Source organism: Oncorhynchus clarkii, chromosome 6 (genome assembly GCF_045791955.1).
Source record: "Oncorhynchus clarkii lewisi isolate Uvic-CL-2024 chromosome 6, UVic_Ocla_1.0, whole genome shotgun sequence".
Lineage (NCBI taxonomy): Eukaryota > Metazoa > Chordata > Actinopteri > Salmoniformes > Salmonidae > Oncorhynchus > Oncorhynchus clarkii.
In genome coordinates this window covers 4,796,221-4,821,648 of record NC_092152.1, presented here as the reverse complement: position 1 = coordinate 4,821,648, position 25,428 = coordinate 4,796,221, and the positions used below count along the sequence as shown (strand labels likewise).

Here is a 25,428-nt window from a genome sequence, read left to right as displayed (position 1 = left end):
AACCCCCTACGGTCAATATGACTCTATACATCACATCAACCCCCTACGGTCAATATGACTCTATACATCACATCAACCCCCTACAGTCGATATGACTCTATACATCACATCAACCCCCTACGGTCAATATGACTCTATACATCACGTCAACCCCCTACGGTCAATATGACTCTATACATCACATCAACCCCCTACGGTCAATATGACTCTATACATCACATCAACCCCCTACAGTCGATATGACTCTATACATCACGTCAACCCCCTACGGTCGATCAACCCCCTACGGTCAATATGACTCTATACATCACATCAACCCCCTACGGTCAATATGACTCTATACATCACATCAACCCCCTACGGTCCATGTGACTCTATACATCACATCAACCCCCTACGGTCAATATGACTCTATACATCACATCAACCCCCTACGGTCAATATGACTCTATACATCACATCAACCCCCTACGGTCGATCAACCCCCTACGGTCAATATGACTCTATACATCACATCAACCCCTACGGTCAATATGGCTCTATACATCACATCAACCCCCTACGGTTAATATGACTCTATACATTACGTCAACCCCCTACGGTCAATATGACTCTATACATCACATCAACCCCCTACGGTCGATCAACCCCCTACGGTCGATCAACCCCCTACGGTCAATATGACTCTATACATCACATCAACCCCCTACGGTCAATATGGCTCTATACATCACATCAACCCCCTACGGTCAATATGACTCTATACATCACGTCAACCCCCTACGGTCAATATGACTCTATACATCACATCAACCCCCTACGGTCGATCAACCCCCTACGGTCAATATGGCTCTATACATCACATCAACCCCCTACGGTCAATATGGCTCTATACATCACATCAACCCCCTACGGTCAATATGGCTCTATACATCACATCAACCCCCTACGGTCAATATGACTCTATACATCACGTCAACCCCCTACGGTCAATATGACTCTATACATCACATCAACCCCCTACGGTCAATATGACTCTATACATCACGTCAACCCCCTACGGTTGATCAAACACCCTATGGTCGATCAACCCCCTACGGTCAATATGACTCTATACATCACATCAACCCCCTACGGTCAATATGACTCTATACATCACATCAACCCCTTACGGTCAATATGACTCTATACATCACATCAACCCCCTACAGTCGATATGACTCTATACATCACATCAACCCCCTACGGTCAATATGACTCTATACATCACGTCAACCCCCTACGGTCAATATGACTCTATACATCACATCAACCCCCTACAGTCGATATGACTCTATACATCACATCAACCCCCTACGGTCAATATGACTCTATACATCACATCAACCCCCTACAGTCGATATGACTCTATACATCACGTCAACCCCCTACGGTCGATCAACCCCCTACGGTCAATATGACTCTATACATCACATCAACCCCCTACGGTCAATATGACTCTATACATCACATCAACCCCCTACGGTCCATGTGACTCTATACATCACATCAACCCCCTACGGTCAATATGACTCTATACATCACATCAACCCCCTACGGTCAATATGACTCTATACATCACATCAACCCCCTACGGTCAATATGACTCTATACATCACGTCAACCCCCTACGGTCGATATGACTCTATACATCACGTCAACCCCCTACGGTCGATATGACTCTATACATCACATCAACCCCCTACGGTCAATATGACTCTATACATCACGTCAACCCCCTACGGTCGATATGACTCTATACATCACATCAACCCCCTACGGTCAATATGACTCTATACATCACATCAACCCCTTACGGTCAATATGACTCTATACATCACATCAAACCCCTACGGTCAATATGACTCTATACATCACATCAACCCCCTACGGTCGATCAACCCCCTACGGTCAATATGACTCTATACATCACATCAACCCCTACGGTCAATATGGCTCTATACATCACATCAACCCCCTACGGTTAATATGACTCCATACATCACGTCAACCCCCTACGGTCAATATGACTCTATACATCACATCAACCCCCTACGGTCGATCAACCCCCTACGGTCGATCAACCCCCTACGGTCAATATGACTCTATACATCACATCAACCCCCTACGGTCAATATGGCTCTATACATCACATCAACCCCCTACGGTCAATATGACTCTATACATCACGTCAACCCCCTACGGTCAATATGACTCTATACATCACATCAACCCCCTACGGTCGATCAACCCCCTACGGTCGATCAACCCCCTACGGTCAATATGGCTCTATACATCACATCAACCCCCTACGGTCAATATGGCTCTATACATCACATCAACCCCCTACGGTCAATATGGCTCTATACATCACATCAACCCCCTACGGTCAATAGGACTCTATACATCACGTCAACCCCCTACGGTCAATATGACTCTATACATCACATCAACCCCCTACGGTCAATATGACTCTATACATCACGTCAACCCCCTACGGTTGATCAAACACCCTATGGTCGATCAACCCCCTACGGTCAATATGACTCTATACATCACATCAACCCCCTACGGTCAATATGACTCTATACATCACATCAACCCCCTACGGTCAATATGACTCTATACATCACATCAACCCCCTACGGTCAATATGACTCTATACATCACGTCAACCCCCTACGGTCAATATGACTCTATACATCACATCAACCCCCTACAGTTGATATGACTCTATACATCACATCAACCCCCTACGGTCAATATGACTCTATACATCACATCAACCCCCTACGGTCAATATGACTCTATACATCACATCAAACCCCTACGGTCAATATGACTCTATACATCACATCAACCCCCTACGGTCGATCAACCCCCTACGGTCAATATGACTCTATACATCACATCAACCCCTACGGTCAATATGACTCTATACATCACATCAACCCCCTACGGTCAATATGACTCTATACATCACGTCAACCCCCTACGGTCAATATGACTCTATACATCACATCAACCCCCTACGGTCGATCAACCCCCTACGGTCGATCAACCCCCTACGGTCAATATGGCTCTATACATCACATCAACCCCCTACGGTCAATATGGCTCTATACATCACATCAACCCCCTACGGTCAATATGGCTCTATACATCACATCAACCCCCTACGGTCGATCAACCCCCTACGGTCAATATGACTCTATACATCACATCAACCCCTACGGTCAATATGACTCTATACATCACATCAACCCCCTACGGTCGATCAACCCCCTACGGTCGATCAACCCCCTACGGTCAATATGGCTCTATACATCACATCAACCCCCTACGGTCAATATGGCTCTATACATCACATCAACCCCCTACGGTCAATATGGCTCTATACATCACATCAACCCCCTACGGTCAATATGACTCTATACATCACGTCAACCCCCTACGGTCAATATGACTCTATACATCACATCAACCCCCTACGGTCAATATGACTCTATACATCACGTCAACCCCCTACGGTTGATCAAACACCCTATGGTCGATCAACCCCCTACGGTCAATATGACTCTATACATCACATCAACCCCCTACGGTCAATATGACTCTATACATCACATCAACCCCCTACGGTCAATATGACTCTATACATCACATCAACCCCCTACAGTCGATATGACTCTATACATCACATCAACCCCCTACGGTCAATATGACTCTATACATCACGTCAACCCCCTACGGTCAATATGACTCTATACATCACATCAACCCCCTACAGTTGATATGACTCTATACATCACATCAACCCCCTACGGTCAATATGACTCTATACATCACATCAACCCCCTACGGTCAATATGACTCTATACATCACATCAAACCCCTACGGTCAATATGACTCTATACATCACATCAACCCCCTACGGTCGATCAACCCCCTACGGTCAATATGACTCTATACATCACATCAACCCCTACGGTCAATATGGCTCTATACATCACATCAACCCCCTACGGTTAATATGACTCCATACATCACGTCAACCCCCTACGGTCAATATGACTCTATACATCACATCAACCCCCTACGGTCGATCAACCCCCTACGGTCGATCAACCCCCTACGGTCAATATGACTCTATACATCACATCAACCCCCTACGGTCAATATGGCTCTATACATCACATCAACCCCCTACGGTCAATATGACTCTATACATCACGTCAACCCCCTACGGTCAATATGACTCTATACATCACATCAACCCCCTACGGTCGATCAACCCCCTACGGTCGATCAACCCCCTACGGTCAATATGGCTCTATACATCACATCAACCCCCTACGGTCAATATGGCTCTATACATCACATCAACCCCCTACGGTCAATATGGCTCTATACATCACATCAACCCCCTACGGTCAATATGACTCTATACATCACGTCAACCCCCTACGGTCAATATGACTCTATACATCACATCAACCCCCTACGGTCAATATGACTCTATACATCACGTCAACCCCCTACGGTTGATCAAACACCCTATGGTCGATCAACCCCCTACGGTCAATATGACTCTATACATCACATCAACCCCCTACGGTCAATATGACTCTATACATCACATCAACCCCCTACGGTCAATATGACTCTATACATCACATCAACCCCCTACAGTTGATATGACTCTATACATCACATCAACCCCCTACGGTCAATATGACTCTATATATCACATCAACCCCCTACAGTCGATATGACTCTATACATCACGTCAACCCCCTACGGTCGATCAACCCCCTACGGTCAATATGACTCTATACATCACATCAACCCCTACGGTCAATATGGCTCTATACATCATATCAACCCCCTACGGTTAATATGACTCTATACATCACGTCAACCCCCTACGGTCAATATGACTCTATACATCACATCAACCCCCTACGGTCGATCAACCCCCTACGGTCGATCAACCCCCTACGGTCAATATGACTCTATACATCACATCAACCCCCTACGGTCAATATGGCTCTATACATCACATCAACCCCCTACGGTCAATATGAATCTATATATCACGTCAACCCCCTACGGTCAATATGACTCTATACATCACATCAACCCCCTACGGTCGATCAACCCCCTACGGTCGATCAACCCCCTACGGTCAATATGGCTCTATACATCACATCAACCCCCTACGGTCAATATGGCTCTATACATCACATCAACCCCCTACGGTCAATATGGCTCTATACATCACATCAACCCCCTACGGTCAATATGACTCTATACATCACGTCAACCCCCTACGGTCAATATGACTCTATACATCACATCAACCCCCTACGGTCAATATGACTCTATACATCACGTCAACCCCCTACGGTTGATCAAACACCCTATGGTCGATCAACCCCCTACGGTCAATATGACTCTATACATCACATCAACCCCCTACGGTCAATATGACTCTATACATCACATCAACCCCCTACGGTCAATATGACTCTATACATCACATCAACCCCCTACAGTCGATATGACTCTATACATCACATCAACCCCCTACGGTCAATATGACTCTATACATCACGTCAACCCCCTACGGTCAATATGACTCTATACATCACATCAACCCCCTACAGTCGATATGACTCTATACATCACATCAACCCCCTACGGTCAATATGACTCTATACATCACATCAACCCCCTACAGTCGATATGACTCTATACATCACGTCAACCCCCTACGGTCGATCAACCCCCTACGGTCAATATGACTCTATACATCACATCAACCCCCTACGGTCACTATGACTCTATACATCACATCAACCCCCTACGGTCCATGTGACTCTATACATCACATCAACCCCCTACGGTCAATATGACTCTATACATCACATCAACCCCCTACGGTCAATATGACTCTATACATCACATCAACCCCCTACGGTCAATATGACTCTATACATCACATCAACCCCCTACGGTCAATATGACTCTATACATCACGTCAACCCCCTACGGTTGATATGACTCTATACATCACATCAACCCCCTACGGTCAATATGGTCATAATAATATTAATAATGATAATAATAATAATGATAATAATGTGCATGACACCCCTGACATAGAGAACATAGAAATATAAGGAATAGAGCAGACATAATTCCTTCCTTTAATCAGAGAGGCATGTCTCTTCTAGACAATATGAGGACATAGAAGCAGAGCAAGATGAGACAGAACTGTCTTTTGGAAACATTGTTATTGCAGAAACAAAACCCCACACAGAACACTACATTTGGTCCCAACCATTAAAATATATGTAAGATGTAATACTGGGATTTCTATCGTTTGTCTCACTTTACATTTTCTGTCTCGACCTCCTTTTCTCTCTCTCTCTCTCATTCTAGATGTGAAAAACAGCCCCTTCTCTACAAGACCTACGGTGGCTCGGAGAACTCAGTTTGAGCCCCGTCTTCATCATCTCCACCACCGCCATCCTTATCATCATCTTCATCAGCTTCATAATTACCATCATCATCATCACCACCACCAACCTCGTCTTGTTTTGCTGTTCCATAACCATGTATTGACCACAATGTCTTCCCATATCATATCAAATTGAGGCTATTTATTGAAATATCTAAAATAATTTTGTATAATTTAGTTTTTTTATGTGTACATGTATTTAATGTGTTTTTTGTTGTTGTTGTGTGTAACAAATGTCTTTCAAATCCGATCACTATTGTCTGAAAATTGATTTTCATAAAGGAGTCAACGTCACTATGACACGGGCAGGTCTACACGTTACCTCATTTAACCACCAGGTATCAGAATTACAACCGATTTGAAAATATTCCTGAAACAGCAGGGACACTATCAGTCAGCCAGCTCAGGATGAAAGGATGGTAAAAAATGGCACCATATTCCCTATATAAGAACTCTACAGCCACGTTTATACCTGGTGCTAACATGCGCCTGTTGTCCCTCGAAAAATATGCACAATTATTTTTTTTCTTTCTTCACATGACCCTCCCCTAAAAAGATTTGCCCCCCCCCCAACCCACCTCATAGAATTTAAATAACAATAACGACCCTCTGTTTATAAACGGGGATATCGACGTTGCCACTTAAGCATGCATTTGTGGTACAGTCGTTGCAACAGCAGGGCTTTGAGCCAGAGGGTTGAGGGTTTTCCCGACCACCACGCGCTCACTCTCCCTGCCTGTTTCATTAGGCCTACGTCACAGAGCCGTCTGCAGACAACGATCTTGGGGGGGGGGTCTGATTTTCAACATTCTGATGCCATATTTATAATTTAAAATATATGCCACTGGTTTTCCACCAACAGGTTTCTGTGCCAACGCACCACACAACCAATAAAGAAAGCCTACAGGCTTTGTGCGCTTCAATATCCAAGTCGGTTGTGGTGTTGAAAACGAGAACGGTGTAAATCTTGACAAACAGAAAAATACATCCCTCCCTACCTTGTAGGTTTACCCAGGATCAGAGGCTTGACAATCTACCTTGTAGGTTTACCCAGGATCAGAGGCTTGACAATCTACCTTGTAGGTTTACCCAGGATCAGAGGCTTGACAATCTACCTTGTAGGTTTTACCCAGGATCAGAGGCTTGACAATCTACCTTGTAGGTTTTACCCAGGATCAGAGGCTTGACAATCTACCTTGTAGGTTTACCCAGGATCAGAGGCTTGACAATCTACCTTGTAGGTTTTACCCAGGATGAGAGGCTTGACAATCTACCTTGCAGGTTTTACCCAGGATCAGAGGCTTGACAATCTACCTTGTAGGTTTTACCCAGGATCAGAGGCTTGACAATCTACCTTGTAGGTTTTACCCAGGATCAGAGGCTTGACAATCTACCTTGTAGGTTTACCCAGGATCAGAGGCTTGACAATCTACCTTGTAGGTTTTACCCAGGATCAGAGGCTTGACAATCTACCTTGTAGGTTTACCCAGGATCAGGGGCTTAACAATCTACCTTGTAGGTTTTACCCAGGATCAGAGGCTTGACAATCTCAGAATGTCGTTCAACATTTTGGTGTTTTTGTAACAGCTGTCTCTTTCCATTCATCCAATGGCAGAATGCAGAGAACAAAGCAGCAAGGGTTGTTTTAAGGTGGAGATATGGTTCTACTGTTGCAGTCATGGGTTGTTTTAAGGTGGAGATATGGTTCTACTGTTGCAGTCATGGGTTGTTTTAAGGTGGAGATATGGTTCTACTGTTGCAGTCATGGATTGTTTTAAGGTGGAGATATGGTTCTACTGTTGCAGTCATGGATTGTTTTAAGGTGGAGATATGGTTCTCCTGTTGCAGTCATGGGTTGTTTTAAGGTGGAGATATGGTTCTCCTGTTGCAGTCATGGGTTGTTTTAAGGTGGAGATATGGTTCTACTGTTGCAGTCATGGGTTGTTTTAAGGTGGAGATATGGTTCTCCTGTTACAGTCATGCGCAGTGTTCTTGGTTGGTCACCAATCGACAAGATAATTGAGGGAAAAAAACATGTTTATTTTACTTCATAATATACATCATTTAAAACGGCCGAGTTCTATTCACAACGGTATTCAGTTGGTAAGAGACAGACATTCAGTAAATACTAGGAATAGATTGGTTAAGAGACAGACATTCAGTAAATACTAGGAATAGATTGGTAAGAGACAGACATTCAGTAAATACTAGGAATAGATTGGTTAAGAGACAGACATTCAGTAAATACTAGGAATAGATTGGTTAAGAGACAGACATTCAGTAAATACTAGGAATAGATTGGTTAAGAGACAGACATTCAGTAAATACTAGGAATAGATTGGTTAAGAGACAGACATTCAGTAAATACTAGGAATAGATTGGTAAGAGACAGACATTCAGTAAATACTAGGAATAGATTGTCCTCCATCTCTGCGTTATCCAGACAGAAAAAAGAAATGGACAAAAGAACATTTAGATTTAGAGCTATAAAGAAATGTAATAAATTAACTGAGCAAACTAGAAACCTTTCAATATATAAGTTTAAACATTATTTAAAAACCATGTAAATATAGTATATATAAATGTTGTGGGACTATAGTAGATGAAGAACCAATATTTTTTTAGATGGACTATTTATTGGGTCATTATGCTAGTGTATTATGTCTGTTTGTAATAGTGTGTTATATGTGGAACATTTGTTTGTATTATAAATTGTATTTTAATGTTAAGGACTCTTGGAAGATTAGTTCTAATGGGGACTAAAAGAGATCCTAATCAAATCAAATGACCACTGTAGTTTGGATTGACTGATTCATTTAATTTGTCAGTAAAAAAATAAACACAAAACAATGTTTCAAGTGACTGGGATCACATGATAAAGTTGTGGACATATTTCCATTGTTGACATGAATACATATAAAATACATAGAGACACATTACAGAGACACATTACAGAGACACAGACACATTACACAGACACAGACACATTACAGAGACACATTAGAGACACATTACAGAGACACATTACAGAGACACATTACAGAGACAGAGACACATTACAGAGACACATTACAGAGACACAGACACATTACAGAGACACAGACACATTACAGAGACACATTACAGAGACACATTACAGAGACACATTACAGAGACACATTACAGAGACACAGACACATTACACAGACACATTACAAAGACACAGACACATTACAGAGACACATTACAGAGACACAGACACATTACAGAGACACAGACACATTACATAGACACATTACAGAGACACATTACAGAGACATTACAGAGATACATTACAGAGACACAGACACATTACAGAGACAGACACATTACAGAGACACATTACAGAGACACAGACACATTACACAGACACATTACAGAGACACATTACAGAGACACATTACAGACACATTACAGAGACACATTACAGAGACACATTACAGAGATACATTACAGAGACACATTACAGAGATACATTACAGAGACACATTACAGAGACACATTACAGAGATACATTACAGAGACACATTACAGAGACACATTACAGAGACACATTACAGAGATACATTACACAGACACATTACAGAGACACATTACAGAGATACATTACAGAGACATTACAGAGACACATTACAGAGATACATTACAGAGACACATTACAGAGACACATTACAGAGATACATTACATAGACACATTACAGAGACACATTACAGAGACATTACAGAGACACATTACAGAGACACATTACAGAGACACATTACAGAGATACATTACAGAGACACATTACAGAGACACATTACAGAGACACATTACAGAGATGGACAAAAATCTATTTCTACTGCTCACCAGCCTTTTGACATTCTTTTTAAAAGTGGTTATGGTTGGTGTGGCTTGGCGTTTCTGTGGTAGTTTGTTCCACTCAACAGTGCCGGTATACAGTATATACACATCTGTTCTTACCAGATAGACTCATATTTTTTTTTAAACGGTCAATATTTGAGTCTCTGGCTCTGGTAAGAAATGTAAAAGTTAGATAGGTATCTGGGGGCTGAGTCCGTGCTGATTCTGTGGACAAGACCAAGATGATTTTATTCCACAGATTGCCAGACTAGCTGCTTAAAATGCTTGACCTCCAGATGAGTGTGATTGGGGGAGTTTAAGTACAATTCTTACTAGCTTGTTTTGGTTGGTAGCTTATTCTTTAGATGTTTGGGACTGCTGGTGAACCATGTTGTGCAGGTAAAATCAAAGTGACACTGGACTGGCACACTTGCCAGAGTCTTTAGGGTGGCTATAGTTTCTATACACTTGGCAACAGATTTTCATGCAAATATTCTAAGATCTGCATACATTTTTTTTTAAAAACATATGCACATTTTCCCATCAGTGGCAGTTTAATTTGGAATACATTTAACAAAAATGTCTAAAATAACTGTTTTTCGACTTGGTCATTATTTTGTATTGTGTGTAGACTGATGAGGAAAATGATTAATTTAATCCATTTCAGAATAAGTCTGTAATGGAAGAAGTGAAAGGGTTTGAATACTTTCCCCCGAATGCACTGTAGAACAAATGGCACAGATGTTTCACCGGAAGAATGCATGTCAAGCATCTGGTTGGAGTTTCCTGTCCCCGCCAAATATGGTGGGGACAGGAAGCTCAGTGGTTGGCATGGGGGAGAGTTTGGAGCGAGATGGAACATTCAGACGATGGTGGGGACAGGAAGCTCAGTGGTTGGCAGGGGGGAGAGTTTGGAGCGAGATGGAACATTCAGAAGATGGTGGGGACAGGAAGCTCAGTGGTTGGCAGGGGGGAGAGTTTGGAGCGAGATGGAACATTCAGAAGATGGTGGGGACAGGAAGCTCAGTGGTTGGCAGGGGGGAGAGTTTGGAGCGAGATGGAACATTCAGAAGATGGTGGGGACAGGAAGCTCAGTGGTTGGCAGGGGGGAGAGTTTGGAGCGAGATGGAACATTCAGAAGATGGTGGGGACAGGAAGCTCAGTGGTTGGCAGGGGGGAGAGTTTGGAGCGAGATGGAACATTCAGAAGATGGTGGGGACAGGAAGCTCAGTGGTTGGCAGGGGGGAGAGTTTGGAGCGAGATGGAACATTCAGAAGATGGTGGGGACAGGAAGCTCAGTGGTTGGCAGGGGGGAGAGTTTGGAGCGAGATGGAACATTCAGAAGATGGTGGGGACAGGAAGCTCAGTGGTTGGCAGGGGGGAGAGTTTGGAGCGAGATGGAACATTCAGAAGATGGTGGGGACAGGAAGCTCAGTGGTTGGCAGGGGGGAGAGTTTGGAGCGAGATGGAACATTCAGAAGATGGTGGGGACAGGAAGCTCAGTGGTTGGCAGGGGGGAGAGTTTGGAGCGAGATGGAACATTCAGAAGATGGTGGGGACAGGAAGCTCAGTGGTTGGCAGGGGGGAGAGTTTGGAGCGAGATGGAACATTCAGAAGATGGTGGGGACAGGAAGCTCAGTGGTTGGCAGGGGGGAGAGTTTGGAGCGAGATGGAACATTCAGACGATGGTGGGGACAGGAAGCTCAGTGGTTGGCAGGGGGGAGAGTTTGGAGCGAGATGGAACATTCAGAAGATGGTGGGGACAGGAAGCTCAGTGGTTGGCAGGGGGGAGAATTTGGAGCGAGATGGAACATTCAGAAGATGGTGGGGACAGGAAGCTCAGTGGTTGGCAGCGGGGAGAGTTTGGAGCGAGATGGAACATTCAGAAGATGGTGGGGACAGGAAGCTCCGTGGTTGGCAGGGGGGAGAATTTGGAGCGAGATGGAACATTCAGAAGATGGTGGGGACAGGAAGCTCAGTGGTTGGCAGGGGGGAGAGTTTGGAGCGTGATGGAACATTCAGAAGATGGTGGGGACAGGAAGCTCAGTGGTTGGCAGGGGGGAGAGTTTGGAGCGAGATGGAACATTCAGAAGATGGTGGGGACAGGAAGCTCAGTGGTTGGCAGGGGGGAGAGTTTGGAGCGAGATGGAACATTCAGAAGATGGTGGGGACAGGAAGCTCAGTGGTTGGCAGGGGGGAGAGTTTGGAGCGAGATGGAACATTCAGAAGATGAACCATTTGATCTCAACACACTTTTCTCAAAACTAAAATATTTATTTCCAAAGTAAAAAAAGAAGAAAAGAGAAGAAAAAGCAATGTTTAGGAGGTCTTGCAGGGTTGCTATGTCCACGGTTTTCAACCAAATTGGACGACTCTGGAAAAAAACGATGTCGATGGCGTCTTCAGAAGCGATTAGATCTGTCAGGATCTGTGACGTACTTTGTAGGCACACTATAATTACTGAAGTAACTTCACCTCTCAAGACACACTTCATTTGAACTAGCTAGATACATCCTGTGTAACAACTAGTAATTTCATTGTACTTGTGCAAATATGACATGTACTCTATTGTGTGTTTATTGTCCCACTTAGATGTACTTAGGCAAATATTACATGCTTTGAAATAGCGCCTTATTCCTTGTCATGACTGGCCTGTGAGGATCAGGTTACAGAGGATCACAGTTATACAGAGATGTGGGAGAGGTATAGAGGGGGGGGGGGGGGGGGGGGGGGGGGCTATGACCTCACGCCCATTGTAAATTATAAGGCAGCAGCTCAACTCCCTTCTGTTCTCTAACATGAGACACTGGAATGTCTGTGTGCCTCAGGAAGAGTTTACAGCCTCAAAAACCACAGGACCCACAGAACAAGCAACGCATCCACAAGCTATCCAAACCTTTTTTCACAGGTTGTTAATCAATTGAATGCAGATGAGAAGAAGCGGGGAAAAAAAAATAAGTTGGTGAATTTAGTGGAAATCTGCCCATTTGTAACAAGCATGGTAACAAACATTCATTGTTACACTTCTGTAATTACAGACCACAATTACTACCAGTTACATATTGTTATTATATTGTAACTATAATACTTGTTACAGTGTAATTACATGTGGAATTACACTGTAATAAGGACCCCTTAAAAGGAAGTGTTAACAGAAAACTTCGAAAAGATTTGACTGCTAAGTGGTAGTCCCTGTTTTCCCGCATTCTTGTTTTCTATAAGTAGTGTGGTGGTTTGTTGGGGAGAAGAACATCAAGACAATATTTGCTAGCTAGCTAACATTAGCTAACTGGGCTAATTTTAGCTAGCTAACATTATCTCTCTGGCTAATCCTCCATGGACATGGTAAGTTTTAATTTTGACCTGTTGTATTGGTTATAGCTAGCCAGCTAACGTTTTGACATGTTGATATCTGTTTAGTGAATGACAGTAAATGTTTGTATGAGAGAGAGAGAGAGAGAGAGAGAGAGAGAGAGAGAGAGAGAGAGAGAGAGGAGAGAAGACAGAGAAAGAGAGAGAGAGGAGAGAGAGAAAGAGAGAGAGGAGAGGGGAGAGAGAGAGTGTGTGTGTGTGTGTGTGTGTGTGTGTGTGTGACATTGTAAGCAAGCCTAGATCTTGAAACGTGTACCCCCTCCCAATATGGATGTGAAATGCTTGATTCATCGGGGACCCTTGAATGTTTGTTTTTTGTGTTCTGTTTGATATCTTGATATCTTCAATGTGTAGTGATTCCTAATAGCCAGCTTTGTAAGAGCTAAGTTTGTACTAGCCATGCGGATGATCATTAATGTTTCTTCTCTGCATCTGTTCTCACTGAGACTGGATTCTCCAGGAGACTATTCAGCTTCCCATGACTGCCTAATCTTACACTCTCAGAAAAAGAAGGTGCTACAGTATCTAGAACCTAAAAAGGTTAATTGGCTGTCCAAATAGGAGAACCCTTTGAAGAATCTGCTTTGATTCCATGTAGAACCCTTTCCACAGAGGGTTACACATGGATCTCAAAAGGGTTCTACCTGGAACCAAAAAATGGTTGTTCCTTGAACCAAAAAGGGTTAGGGATGGCCAAAGAACCAGTCTCAGTGTGCAAAACTGGGTTGAAAAGACAACAATACGATATATATTTTTTATATATTACACATATTTGTTATATATTACATATATATTTTTATATATTACATATACACAGTTCATGAATTAGGCTAGCTTACAATGTCTCTCACACACACACTCACACACACACACACACACACACACACACACACACACACACACACACACACACACACACACACACACACACACACACACACACACAGTAAAGGCTTTGGGGGGCAGTTGGATGTTAAACAGTAGGCTATGGAGATTTCAATCAAAATGCTTTGAAACCCCTGCAGATCTAAGCACTTAGATAACAAGAACTACTAAGCTAACATATGGAATTGTTTTAATATGGTCATGAAATGTATGATTTAGCATTTAGAATTTTAGTCCCCCTATGGGTATAAAAAAATATATACTTTTTTTGAGGGGGGGGGGGGGGCAAAAATTGTATTTGGTCTTTACTGCTATAGCCCATAGAAACACATTGAATAACACATCCAGAAAAGGCAAAACAGACAAGTCAAAAAAATGTATCATAAGGAACAAGATTTTGAAGTGTCTGTCCCTTATCTGAGAGATATAAGAAAACTCAGGGGGGAAATACCCATGTTTTGTCACGTTATTTTTGGCTCATTTTACCCCCTATTCACTTTTCTGCAGTTTGTACATCCGGGTCCTGGGTTACATTCAGATGACTCCCCTGAAGCTTGTTTGCCGTGTAGAGCAGATCAACGAACACCGTCATGTTCGTATCCCCTTTTGTTATGGGTGACATATTAGTCTGTAGCTCCCATGGTTTGATCTGGACAGTCGATTTTGTGAAAAGACTTCTTCTAAATCAGGATTTCTGCTACAAAGCGTTCAGACGACTGCCATAAATCGTATGGATGTCATAGAGCCAAACAACCGACTGTCGCGCTCGTGAGTCTCCCCTTTCGATATTGGTGAAATATTCGTTTGTAGCTCACACGGTTTTACAGACAATTTCTTGTCCGGATCCTCTTATGTGTAGAAAAAGGCTGCTTTCACAAGCCCCATGTCATGGAAAAGGTGCAAACGTTATAACGGCTGATAGAGTTGATTGAACGGCAGCCAGCACAATAAAGGGTTAATCTCATAGCATAAACGCGCAGGAGGCTATTCAACATTCAAAATGACAGTCGACTTTAGGTGGATTTATTAAGTCTATGTATGATCTCACCAAATGGACAATAAAGATTCTACATCTTCTATCCTAACACCTGCTTCCCAGACCAAACCTTGTAATCAAACATAACACAATTATCCAGATTTGACAGTTATTTGTAAATTAAAAGGACCTTTTGAATTACAGGTTGGGCATTAAGAGCGTTTGATCTAGTTTTTAGTGCCCTCTTTTACCGTACATGATGCTGGAGGTCTAGGCCAATAAAACCTTTTGTAAAGGGTTTATGAATAAAAGCAAAGCAGGTTGTCCATGATGGCTGTCCACGCCCTGTATTACACCAAACCTGATTGTTTACAGTGTCTTTTCATCTGGAACAGCAGAGGCCTAATGTGGTTGTTAGTCTGGTTTTGAGCCCGTAGGCCAATACGAGACAACCTTCGTGATAATACATCTATTTGACAGGTCGGAAATGCCTGTAGTCCACCGCGATAGGTGCATACCTGTCTACCCGCAGATAGGGTTTCCTGCATGACCCACTTAAAAGCGGCCCATCCTCTCTGCTGCGGTCTCTCTCCATCTCCGACCGCTAAAGAGCAATGAGGAACCCACAATCGTCCATCCTGCTCTCATTTCTCGGTGAGTTAATGGCATCAGTTTAATTTTAAAAAGTTACATTTAGTCTCAGATAAATGGACAAGTATAAAGCAACTGTGTAAAAGTACAATGTCATTTGGAGAGGCGCAAACTTGAGCCATTACGCGCGTCAGAAAACAAATCGCTTCAGCCTATGTGATTACATGTCCACTGGCTACGCACTATTTTTTTGTAATGACTTGTTTTTAGAAAATGATAGATATAGAGAAATATTCACAGCGTCAATTGACATCGTCCATTTTTTTTTTAAGGTGTGAAAAGTTTAAATAGCCTAATCCTGTAAGAATGCAGTGATGTACGCCATAGGGGACTACATACATCACGTCTCAGAGCATGGTGTACTGTAGAAGTGATTGTGCTTCCTCATACCTAGGGCTTCTCTGAGACATTCCTGTCTCAAATGGAAATATGGGGATGGACTGGCTGCATAAATGATACATACAAGAAGGCTTGTGCATCCGCACTATTCCATTTTACCCAATGTGACTTCTGATGACTTTTTCTACCTGACATTATACATTTGAATGAATGAATGAGTAAATGTTATTTAATTTTCTTGTCAAATCGCCAGTTGGCAACCCATCCGTAATGGGATTAATTTACAAATAAACAAACATTGCAATAATTCAGTGATTTAAATGTATTTTATTTTATATTTTTTCCGGTGTTCTCTGCTCATAACAAACCTACCCACGGGGCTCCTACGTCAAATCAATGTCTATTCCACGTTGGTTCAACCGTATTTTCATTTTAAATGACGTGGAATTCAACGTTGATTCAACCATTGTGTGACAAGTGGGTATTATCATAATGACTCTGTTTTTATTGGCCTCATCTACTCAAGCTGTTTGAAAAAAAAATATGTTGGCTGCCATGGTTACAGGGAGAGTAGAGGAATATTTACCTGTTGATTGTTTAAGCTACTATGGTACTGTATTTTGTTACCTGGTTACAATACTTTCTGGCTGTCTGCTGACGAAGACATTCTATTCTTGTTGCAGACTGACATTTTATAGTCATGAATTTAGCCCTGGAGGCAGAACTGAGCATTTTCCGCTAGGTGGGCCAGCTGCAAAGTCAAAATTGTCTACAGTACCAGTCAAAAGTTTGGACACACCTACTCATTCAAGGGTTTTTCTTTATCTTTTACTAATTTCTACATTGTAGAATAATAGTGAAGACATCAAAACTATGGAATCCTGTAGTAAACGGTTAAACAAATCAAAATATATTTTAGATTCTTCAAAGTAGCCACCCTTTGCCTTGACGGCAACTTTGCATTCTCTCAACCAGCTTAACCTGGAATGCTTTTCCAACAGTCTTGAAGGAGTTCCCACATATGCTGAGCACTTGTTGGCTGCTTTTCCTTCACTCTGCGATCCAACTCATCCCAAACCATCTCAATTGGGTTGAGGTTGGGTCATTGTGGAGGCCAAGTCATCTGATGCAGCACTCCATCACTCTCCTTCTTGGTCAAATAGCCCTTACACAGCCTGGAGGTGTGTTGGGTCATTGTCCTGTTGAAAAATAAATGATAGTCCCACTAAGCGCAAACCAGATGGGTTGGCGTATTACTGCAGAATGCTGTGGTAGCCATGCTGGTTAAGTGTGCCCTGAATTCTAAATAAATCACTGACCGTGTCACCAGACAAGCACCATCACACCACCTCCTCCATGCTTCACGGTGGGAACCACACATATGGAGATCATCCGTTCACCTACTCTGCGTCTCACAAAGACACAGCGGTTGGAACCAAAAATCTACATTTTGGACTCTTCAGAACAAAGGACAGATTTTCCCGGTCTAATGTCCATTGCTTGTGTTTCTTGGCCCAAGCAAGTCTCTTCTTCTTATTGGTGTCCTTTAGTAGTGGTTTCTTTGCAGCAATTCAACCATGAAGGCCTGATTCACACAGTCTCCTCAGAACAGTTGATGTTGAGCTGTGTCTGATAATGGATCTCTGAAGCATTTATGTTGGCTGCAATTTCTGAGGCTGGTAACTAATGAACTTATCCTCTGCAGAAGCTGTAACTCTGAGTCTTCCTTTCCTGTGTCGGTCCTCACGAGAGCCAGTTTCATCACAGCTCTTGATGGTTTTTGCGACTGCACTTGAAGAAACTTTCAAAGTTCTTGAAATGTTCTGCATTGACTGACTTCATGTCTTAAAGTAATGGACTGTCGTTTCTCTTTGCTTATTTGAGTTGTTCTTGCCATAATATGGACTTGGTCTTTTACCAAATAGGGCTATCTTCTGTATACCACCCCATACCTTGTCACAACACAACTGATTGGCTCAAACACATTAAGACGGAAAGAAATTCCACAAATTAACTTTTTAACTAGGCACACCTGTTAATTGAAATGCATTCCAGGTGACTACCTCATGAAGCTGGTTGAGAGAATGCCAAGTGTGCAAAGCTGTCAAGGCAAAGGGTGGCTACTTTGAAGAATCTCAAATATAAAATATATTTTGATTTGTTTAACACTTTTTTTGTTGTTTGGTTTTTTGGCTTTTTTGGTTACTACATGTTTCCATGTGTTATTTCATAGTTTTGATGTCTTCACTATTATTCTAAAATAGTACAAGTAAAGAAACCCTTGTAGGTGTGTCCAAACCTTTGACTGGCACTGTATATCTAGGGCAGGGCTGTCTAACCCTCTTCCTGGGGATCTACCGTCCTGTAGGTTCAGTCCAACCCTCTTCCTGGGGATCTACCGTCCTGTAGGTTCAGTCCAACCCTCTTCCTGGGGATCTACCGTCCTGTAGGTTTTCAGTCCAACCCTCTTCCTGGGGATCTACCGTCCTGTAGGTTCAGTCCAACCCTCTTCCTGGGGATCTACCGTCCTGTAGGTTTTCAGTCCAACCCTCTTCCTGGGGAATCTACCGTCCTGTAGGTTTTCAGTCCAACCCTCTTCCTGGGGAATCTACCGTCCTGTAGGTTTTCAGTCCAACCCTCTTCCTGGGGCTCTACCGTCCTGTAGGTTTTCAGTCCAACCCTCTTCCTGGGGCTCTACCGTCCTGTAGGTTTTCAGTCTAACCCTCTTCCTGGGGATGCTTACTAACAGGGATGTAAACAAATTTGTCCACAATATTTGATAGAAATACACTTTGTGAGTACGGAGCATTTCTGGGATCTTTTATTTCAGCACATGAAACCAACACTTTACATGTTGTGTTAATTCCGTTTATGTCACTTATGCCTGGAAACAGCCCTGCACAACAAGGATGTAAACAAATCTGTGCACCAAATTGTATGTTTTTTTTGAAAGAAATAAGCTTTTTGTGAGTACAGAGCATTTCTGGGATCTTTTATTTCAGCTCATGAAAGATGGGATCATCACTTTACATGTTGTGTTTTTTTCATTTTTTTTTTTCAGTGTAGTTGATGAACTACGTGTCATGTCTCCCAGATCTATGTTGTTTTATGTCCTCCTTGATTTGAGAAGAAAGATGCCGAGTTCAACCGATTCTGATGTTAATCATTTTTATTACAGGAGTGTATATACCCATTTTTGTCAAATTATGCGTTTCCAATCAATGGCGTTTTTGATTGGATGCCCTTCCATATCGTTAAAAATGAATGCAATCAGAAATGTAGGGTTAGGCATTCGGGTTGGCAATGTGGTTACGGTTAGATTTAAAATCAGATATTGTGACTTTGTGGCAGTGCCAGCTAGTGACCAATCTACAGAGATGCCTTCAGTACATGAGTCATCCCAATAAATGGCAACCTGCATATTTGGTGCCTTGGGGATGGAGACGTTAACCTTGCGTCATTAAGTCATGTCTCAGGAATGTGGCGTTGACAAACGGCGCCGCCACTGTACCAGTCTGTTTAGATATCTTGTCATGCTAAACATGACACTTTCATCAGGAGTTGGCAAGAGGGCAGAAATAGACTGGCATCCATGTTATAACACCGGGGCCTTTTTTGACAACCCAATACCCCATCTGCTTGGCATGGAGCTTGGCATGGAGCTTGGCATGCTGGCCACTGCCAGTCTAAGTGCCAGGCACCTTCACAAAATCAACTCCTCTCCTCCGTCATGTGGATAGAATGACAGGCTGGGCACAGTAACGGTCATTGCCAGGCCATCATTGTAAACAGTAAGTTATTTAATTGGCCTGCCTGGTAAAATAAAACATGAATTCAACTCAATCCGTTAAGAGTTTCAGGATGACATTTAAGTAGAGATCAGACAACTGCCATGTGGGGTGAAGGACGGAGGGTACAACTGCCATGGCCCGTGGGGTGAAGGATGGAGGTACAACTGCCATGGCCCGTAGGGTGGTGTGAAGGACGGAGGGTACAACTGCCATGGCCCGTGGGGTGATGTGAAGGACGGAGGGTACAACTGCCATGGCCCGTGGGGTGGTGTGAAGGACGGAGGGTACAACTGCCATGGCCCGTGGGGTGATGTGAAGGACGGAGGGTACAACTGCCATGGCCCGTGGGGTGGTGTGAAGGACGGAGGGTACAACTGCCATGGCCCGTGGGGTGATGTGAAGGACGGAGGGTACAACTGCCATGGCCCGTGGGGTGGTGTGAAGGACGGAGGGTACAACTGCCATGGCCCGTGGGGTGATGTGAAGGACGGAGGGTACAACTGCCATGGCCCGTGGGGTGGTGTGAAGGACGGAGGGTGCAACTGCCATGGCCCGTGGGGTGATGTGAAGGACGGAGGGTACAACTGCCATGGCCCGTGGGGTGGAGTGAAAGATGGAGGGTACAACTGCCATGGCCCGTGGGGTGACGTGAAGGACGGAGGGTACAACTGCCATGGCCCGTGGGGTGGAGTGAAAGATGGAGGGTACAACTGCCATGGCCCGTGGGGTGGTGTGAAGGACGGAGGGGACAACTGCTTTGCTAAAAGGGTATTTTGTTTGTTCTCTCTCTGTCCCTCTGACACACAGGTCTGTTATTAGTCTGGCCTGATGTACATTCTACAGATGTCCACTCCTCCACACAGCCAGCCCCAACCAGCCCCCCCTGCTCCCACTGTGAGGCAGGAACAACAGCAGGTAGACCCTCTTCCTGGACTGCTACTACTGACCTGACATTTTTTTTAAACTACATACTATCTAAATATTTGGTTGGTTATTGGTGTTTTTATCCAGACCAGGAGCAGTCCCGCCCTCACATGGAGAAGGTGATGAGCCGCAAATGTGACTCCAATCTGGAGAGCTACTGTCTCAACGGAGAATGTATCTTACTGCTGGATCTCAACGAGCACCACTGCAAGTAAGAGAGAACAAATATTATAGGATTTATTGTCACGTACATATAAAGGTGTAGTTTACCTGGTGTGTGTGTTTTGTGATAGCGCTCTGTAATGTGGGGGTGCTCAGTAATGGGATGGTGTGTGTGTGCGTGTGACTCATGTCCCTCTCTCTCCAGGTGTGAGAGGGGTTGCGTGACTCATGTCCCTCTCTCTCCAGGTGTGAGAGGGGTTACTACGGGCCCAGGTGTGCTCACCTGGAGATGGTGTTTCAGCCAATGAAAGAAGAGCATGTCATCCTGATGGTGGTATGTGGGGGCCTTCTGTTTATAGGCATCGCTGGCGCCTTCTACTTCTTCTGCCGATGGTGAGAGACAGTGGGGGAGAGAGAGCATGCATCTGTGTCAGAGGAAGCTAGTGGGAGGAGCTACTGGATGGCTCATTGTAATGGCTGAGACGGAACGTTATCAAACATATGGAACGTTTGATTCCGTTCCAATGATTCCGTTCCAATGATTCCGTTCCAGCCATTACAATGAGCCCATCCTCCTATAGCTCCTCCCACCAGTCCTGTGTTTGTGTGTCTGTTTGTATCTGTGTGTCATTGGCTGCTCCTACTGTTCCAGGTACAAGAGAAATAGATGTCCACCCCAACAGAAACAGCAGACGTACCAGGAGGTGCAGATGGTGTGACGTGTGTATGTTTGACAGTAGCCATAAGGTCAATCATTATGTTCCATAATATACTGTAGTTCTGTTACTTACCAGGGTTACGTTCATTAGGGTACGCAACGAAAAACATTTTTTTTATGTTTAAATTTTTTTAATTTTTTTAAATAGTTTTGTAACGGATAATGTTTCACTCAGTTTTCTTCCATGCTGTGCCTACTGAACACGACTCCAGCATTTCTACTGTGTGTGTGTGTGTCAAACTGAAAATGTATTTTTGTCAGGAGTAAGTTTTGCATGGCTGTAAAGACTATTTCTGTCTCCTTCATGTTAGAATGGCTGACTATCCTGTTTGGTATCATGTCTGTTCCAGTTTCTGGCCATATTGAACTTCATATGCAGTATTTTAAATTATACAAATATTTTGTTTTTCTTATTTATGAAATTTCTAATAAAACTAGTCCTTCTCTTTGTAGTTGTGTCTTTAGGCCATCTGAATGTCATCCTTGGTCCTTAGCTCTGAACATGCACAAACACACCTACAACCAGGGCTCGAAAGTGTGACCAAATGCAGCCAAATATTTAGCTTGTGTGACCTGGGAGTTTTTATTTGGGGAGCAGCAGTGCGTTTTAAAAAATTAATAGAAATCCATACAACATATCTTTGTTTTTTGGCGCTAAAGAGAATGGCGGATGCTGAGTTTTAATATTTAATTTGACCTTTATTTAACTAGGCAAGTCAGTTTAAGAACAAATTCTTATTTTAAATGACAGCCTAGGACCTTTGGGTTAACTGCCTGTTCAGAACGACATATTTGTACCTTGTCAGCTCAGGGGTTTGAACTTACAACCTTCCGGTTACTAGTCCACACTCTAACCACTAGGCTACCCTGCCACCTCTACACTCTAACCACTAGGCTACCCTGCCGCCCCTACACTCTAACCACTAGGCTACCCTGCCGCCTCTACACTCTAACCACTAGGCTACCCTGCCACCTCTACACTCTAACCACTAGGCTACCCTGCCGCCCCTACACTCTAACCACTAGGCTACCCTGCCACCTCTACACTCTAACCACTAGGCTACCCTGCCACCTCTACACTCTAACCACTAGGCTACCCTGCCGCCCCTACACTCTAACCACTAGGCTACCCTGCCGCCCCTACACTCTAACCACTAGGCTACCCTGCCACCTCTACACTCTAACCACTAGACTACCCTGCCACCTCTACACTCTAACCACTAGGCTACCCTGCCGCCTCTACACTCTAACCACTAGGCTACCCTGCCGCCTCTACACTCTAACCACTAGGCTACCCTGCCGCCTCTACACTCTAACCACTAGGCTACCCTGCCGCCTCTACACTCTAACCACTAGGCTACCCTGCCGCCCCTACACTCTAACCACTAGGCTACCCTGCCGCCTCTACACTCTAACCACTAGGCTACCCTGCCGACGGGGCCAGCAAAGATGAGAATGAAGGTGATGAGAATACTGGATGGGCTATAGTCACTAAGAGCTAGCTAACATCACAGTTAAACCAGCGTCTAGCAAGCCTACTGCTCATGACTCAACTACTTCACAGTTTGTAGTAGGAGTGCTGTTTGATGTACCTGGCAGATCCAATTGATGTTGCCAAGATGGTGAAGAAAGAGATGGCAACAGGATCAAGGAGAGAGAGAGGTGCCTCACCTGAATCCAGGAGAGAGAGAGGTGCTTGCCTTGTGCCTCACCTGAATTCAGGAGAGAGAGAGGTGACTGCCTTGTGCCTCACCAGAATCCAGGAGAGAGAGAGAGAGGTGACTGCCTTGTGCCTCACCTGAATCCAGGATAGAGAGAGGTGACTGCCTTGTGCCTCACCTGAATCCAGGAGAGAGAGAGAGGTGACTGCCTTGTGCCTCACCTGAATCCAGGAGAGAGAGAGGTGACTTCCTTGTGCCTCACCTGAATCCAGGAGAGAGAGAGAGGTGACTGCAGGGCACCAATCACGGGTGTGATTTCTGGAGTTTCTGTGGAAGTTGGGGCTAAGAAGATCAAGATGAAAATTCCTGGAGTAGTTGGAGCTTGACTATTGACGCGTGTGTACAATGGAAAGAAGATCGAGTATGTCTCTGTTACTGTTTTTAACCGCGTGCATATCTCAGGTTGGAATCCACCCCCCGCCCCGTCTGAATAGTTAAGCTCTGTTATGAAATCCTCGAAGTCTGATGTGATGAAATCATAACTCAACACTTCAGAGTAAGCAAATATGCTCCACATTCCACTACTACAGGAATGTACACAAGAAAAATGGCAGACGTAAAACCTTGCTTGGGTGAAATATTTATGAGAATATGAGGGTCAGATATGTTCTATATCTGGTCGCCACTACACACAGTCACCACTACTACTTTTCCCCATTATCTTTTGGACTAAGCCAGGAGATGCTGATTCTGCAGGTACCAGATCAGGTACCAGATCACTTTTGGACCTGGCCCAAATGTGGAAGCTATGCCGTCCTTTAGGGGCAACAACGTGAGCGCCTGTTATCTTCTAACAGGCTTGCTATTTGCATTGTGGATGGGGATGGGGGTGGTGGGGGGGGGGGGGGGGTGTGTTTAAACCACAAACTCAAGATCGGAAGGTTGCGTGATGTTTTTGTAGTTTTAAGCCTTAATCCAAACCTTAACCTTTAACAGAATTAATGCACAGACTCACATTTTAGTTAAACTTTTTTTTTTGCAGCTTTTGACTGACAGCTGAGTTTCGGAAAACACGTGGCACAAACGTCAAGTAATTCAGGAACCCCAGTCAAGGCAGGAGTTAGCGTTTTAGTTGGAGATTCGGGTTGATTACTGTACACGCAAAGCGTGCACACACACACACTTCCTCCTCATTACATTATCCAGAGGTAATGACCTGTACCAAATGGCTCGTTAGATAAACACACCAGGAGTGCGTGTAGGAGTGCCTACTAAATTTACCTCAGGCAAGGCAAACGAAAACAAAGACCCACACTAACACATAATACGGAGGGAAAAAAAGTGGAGCAAACCAAACCAAACCTGAGGAGATACAAGACAGAAAGTTTGGGTTTATCAACTTTAAAAAGCAGCGCTATCAACATCTCTCATACCACCTGGAGCACTGGGCCAGCTGCTCTTAAATATCACCTGGGAAACACCTTCTGACTAACGAGATGACAAGCGGGGATAACACATACTGAC

The 25,428-nt window shown here is 43.9% G+C and overlaps 1 protein-coding gene and 1 pseudogene across 1 annotated transcript in view; both read left to right on the top strand.

Annotated features, from left to right (window-relative positions):
- LOC139410562 (epigen-like) overlaps nt 1-7,926 on the top strand; it is an 11,186-nt gene extending 3,260 nt beyond the window's left edge. Inside the window, exon 3 of the mRNA XM_071155851.1 lies at nt 6,488-7,926. Within this exon, the coding sequence (XP_071011952.1) occupies nt 6,488-6,545 (58 nt within the window). The 3' untranslated portion in view covers nt 6,546-7,926. The remainder of the gene's footprint in view (nt 1-6,487) is intronic.
- A 7,316-nt stretch (nt 7,927-15,242) lies between these two features.
- On the top strand, nt 15,243-22,616 carry LOC139411877 (proepiregulin-like; annotated as a pseudogene).
- Nucleotides 22,617-25,428: the final 2,812 nt, after the last annotated feature.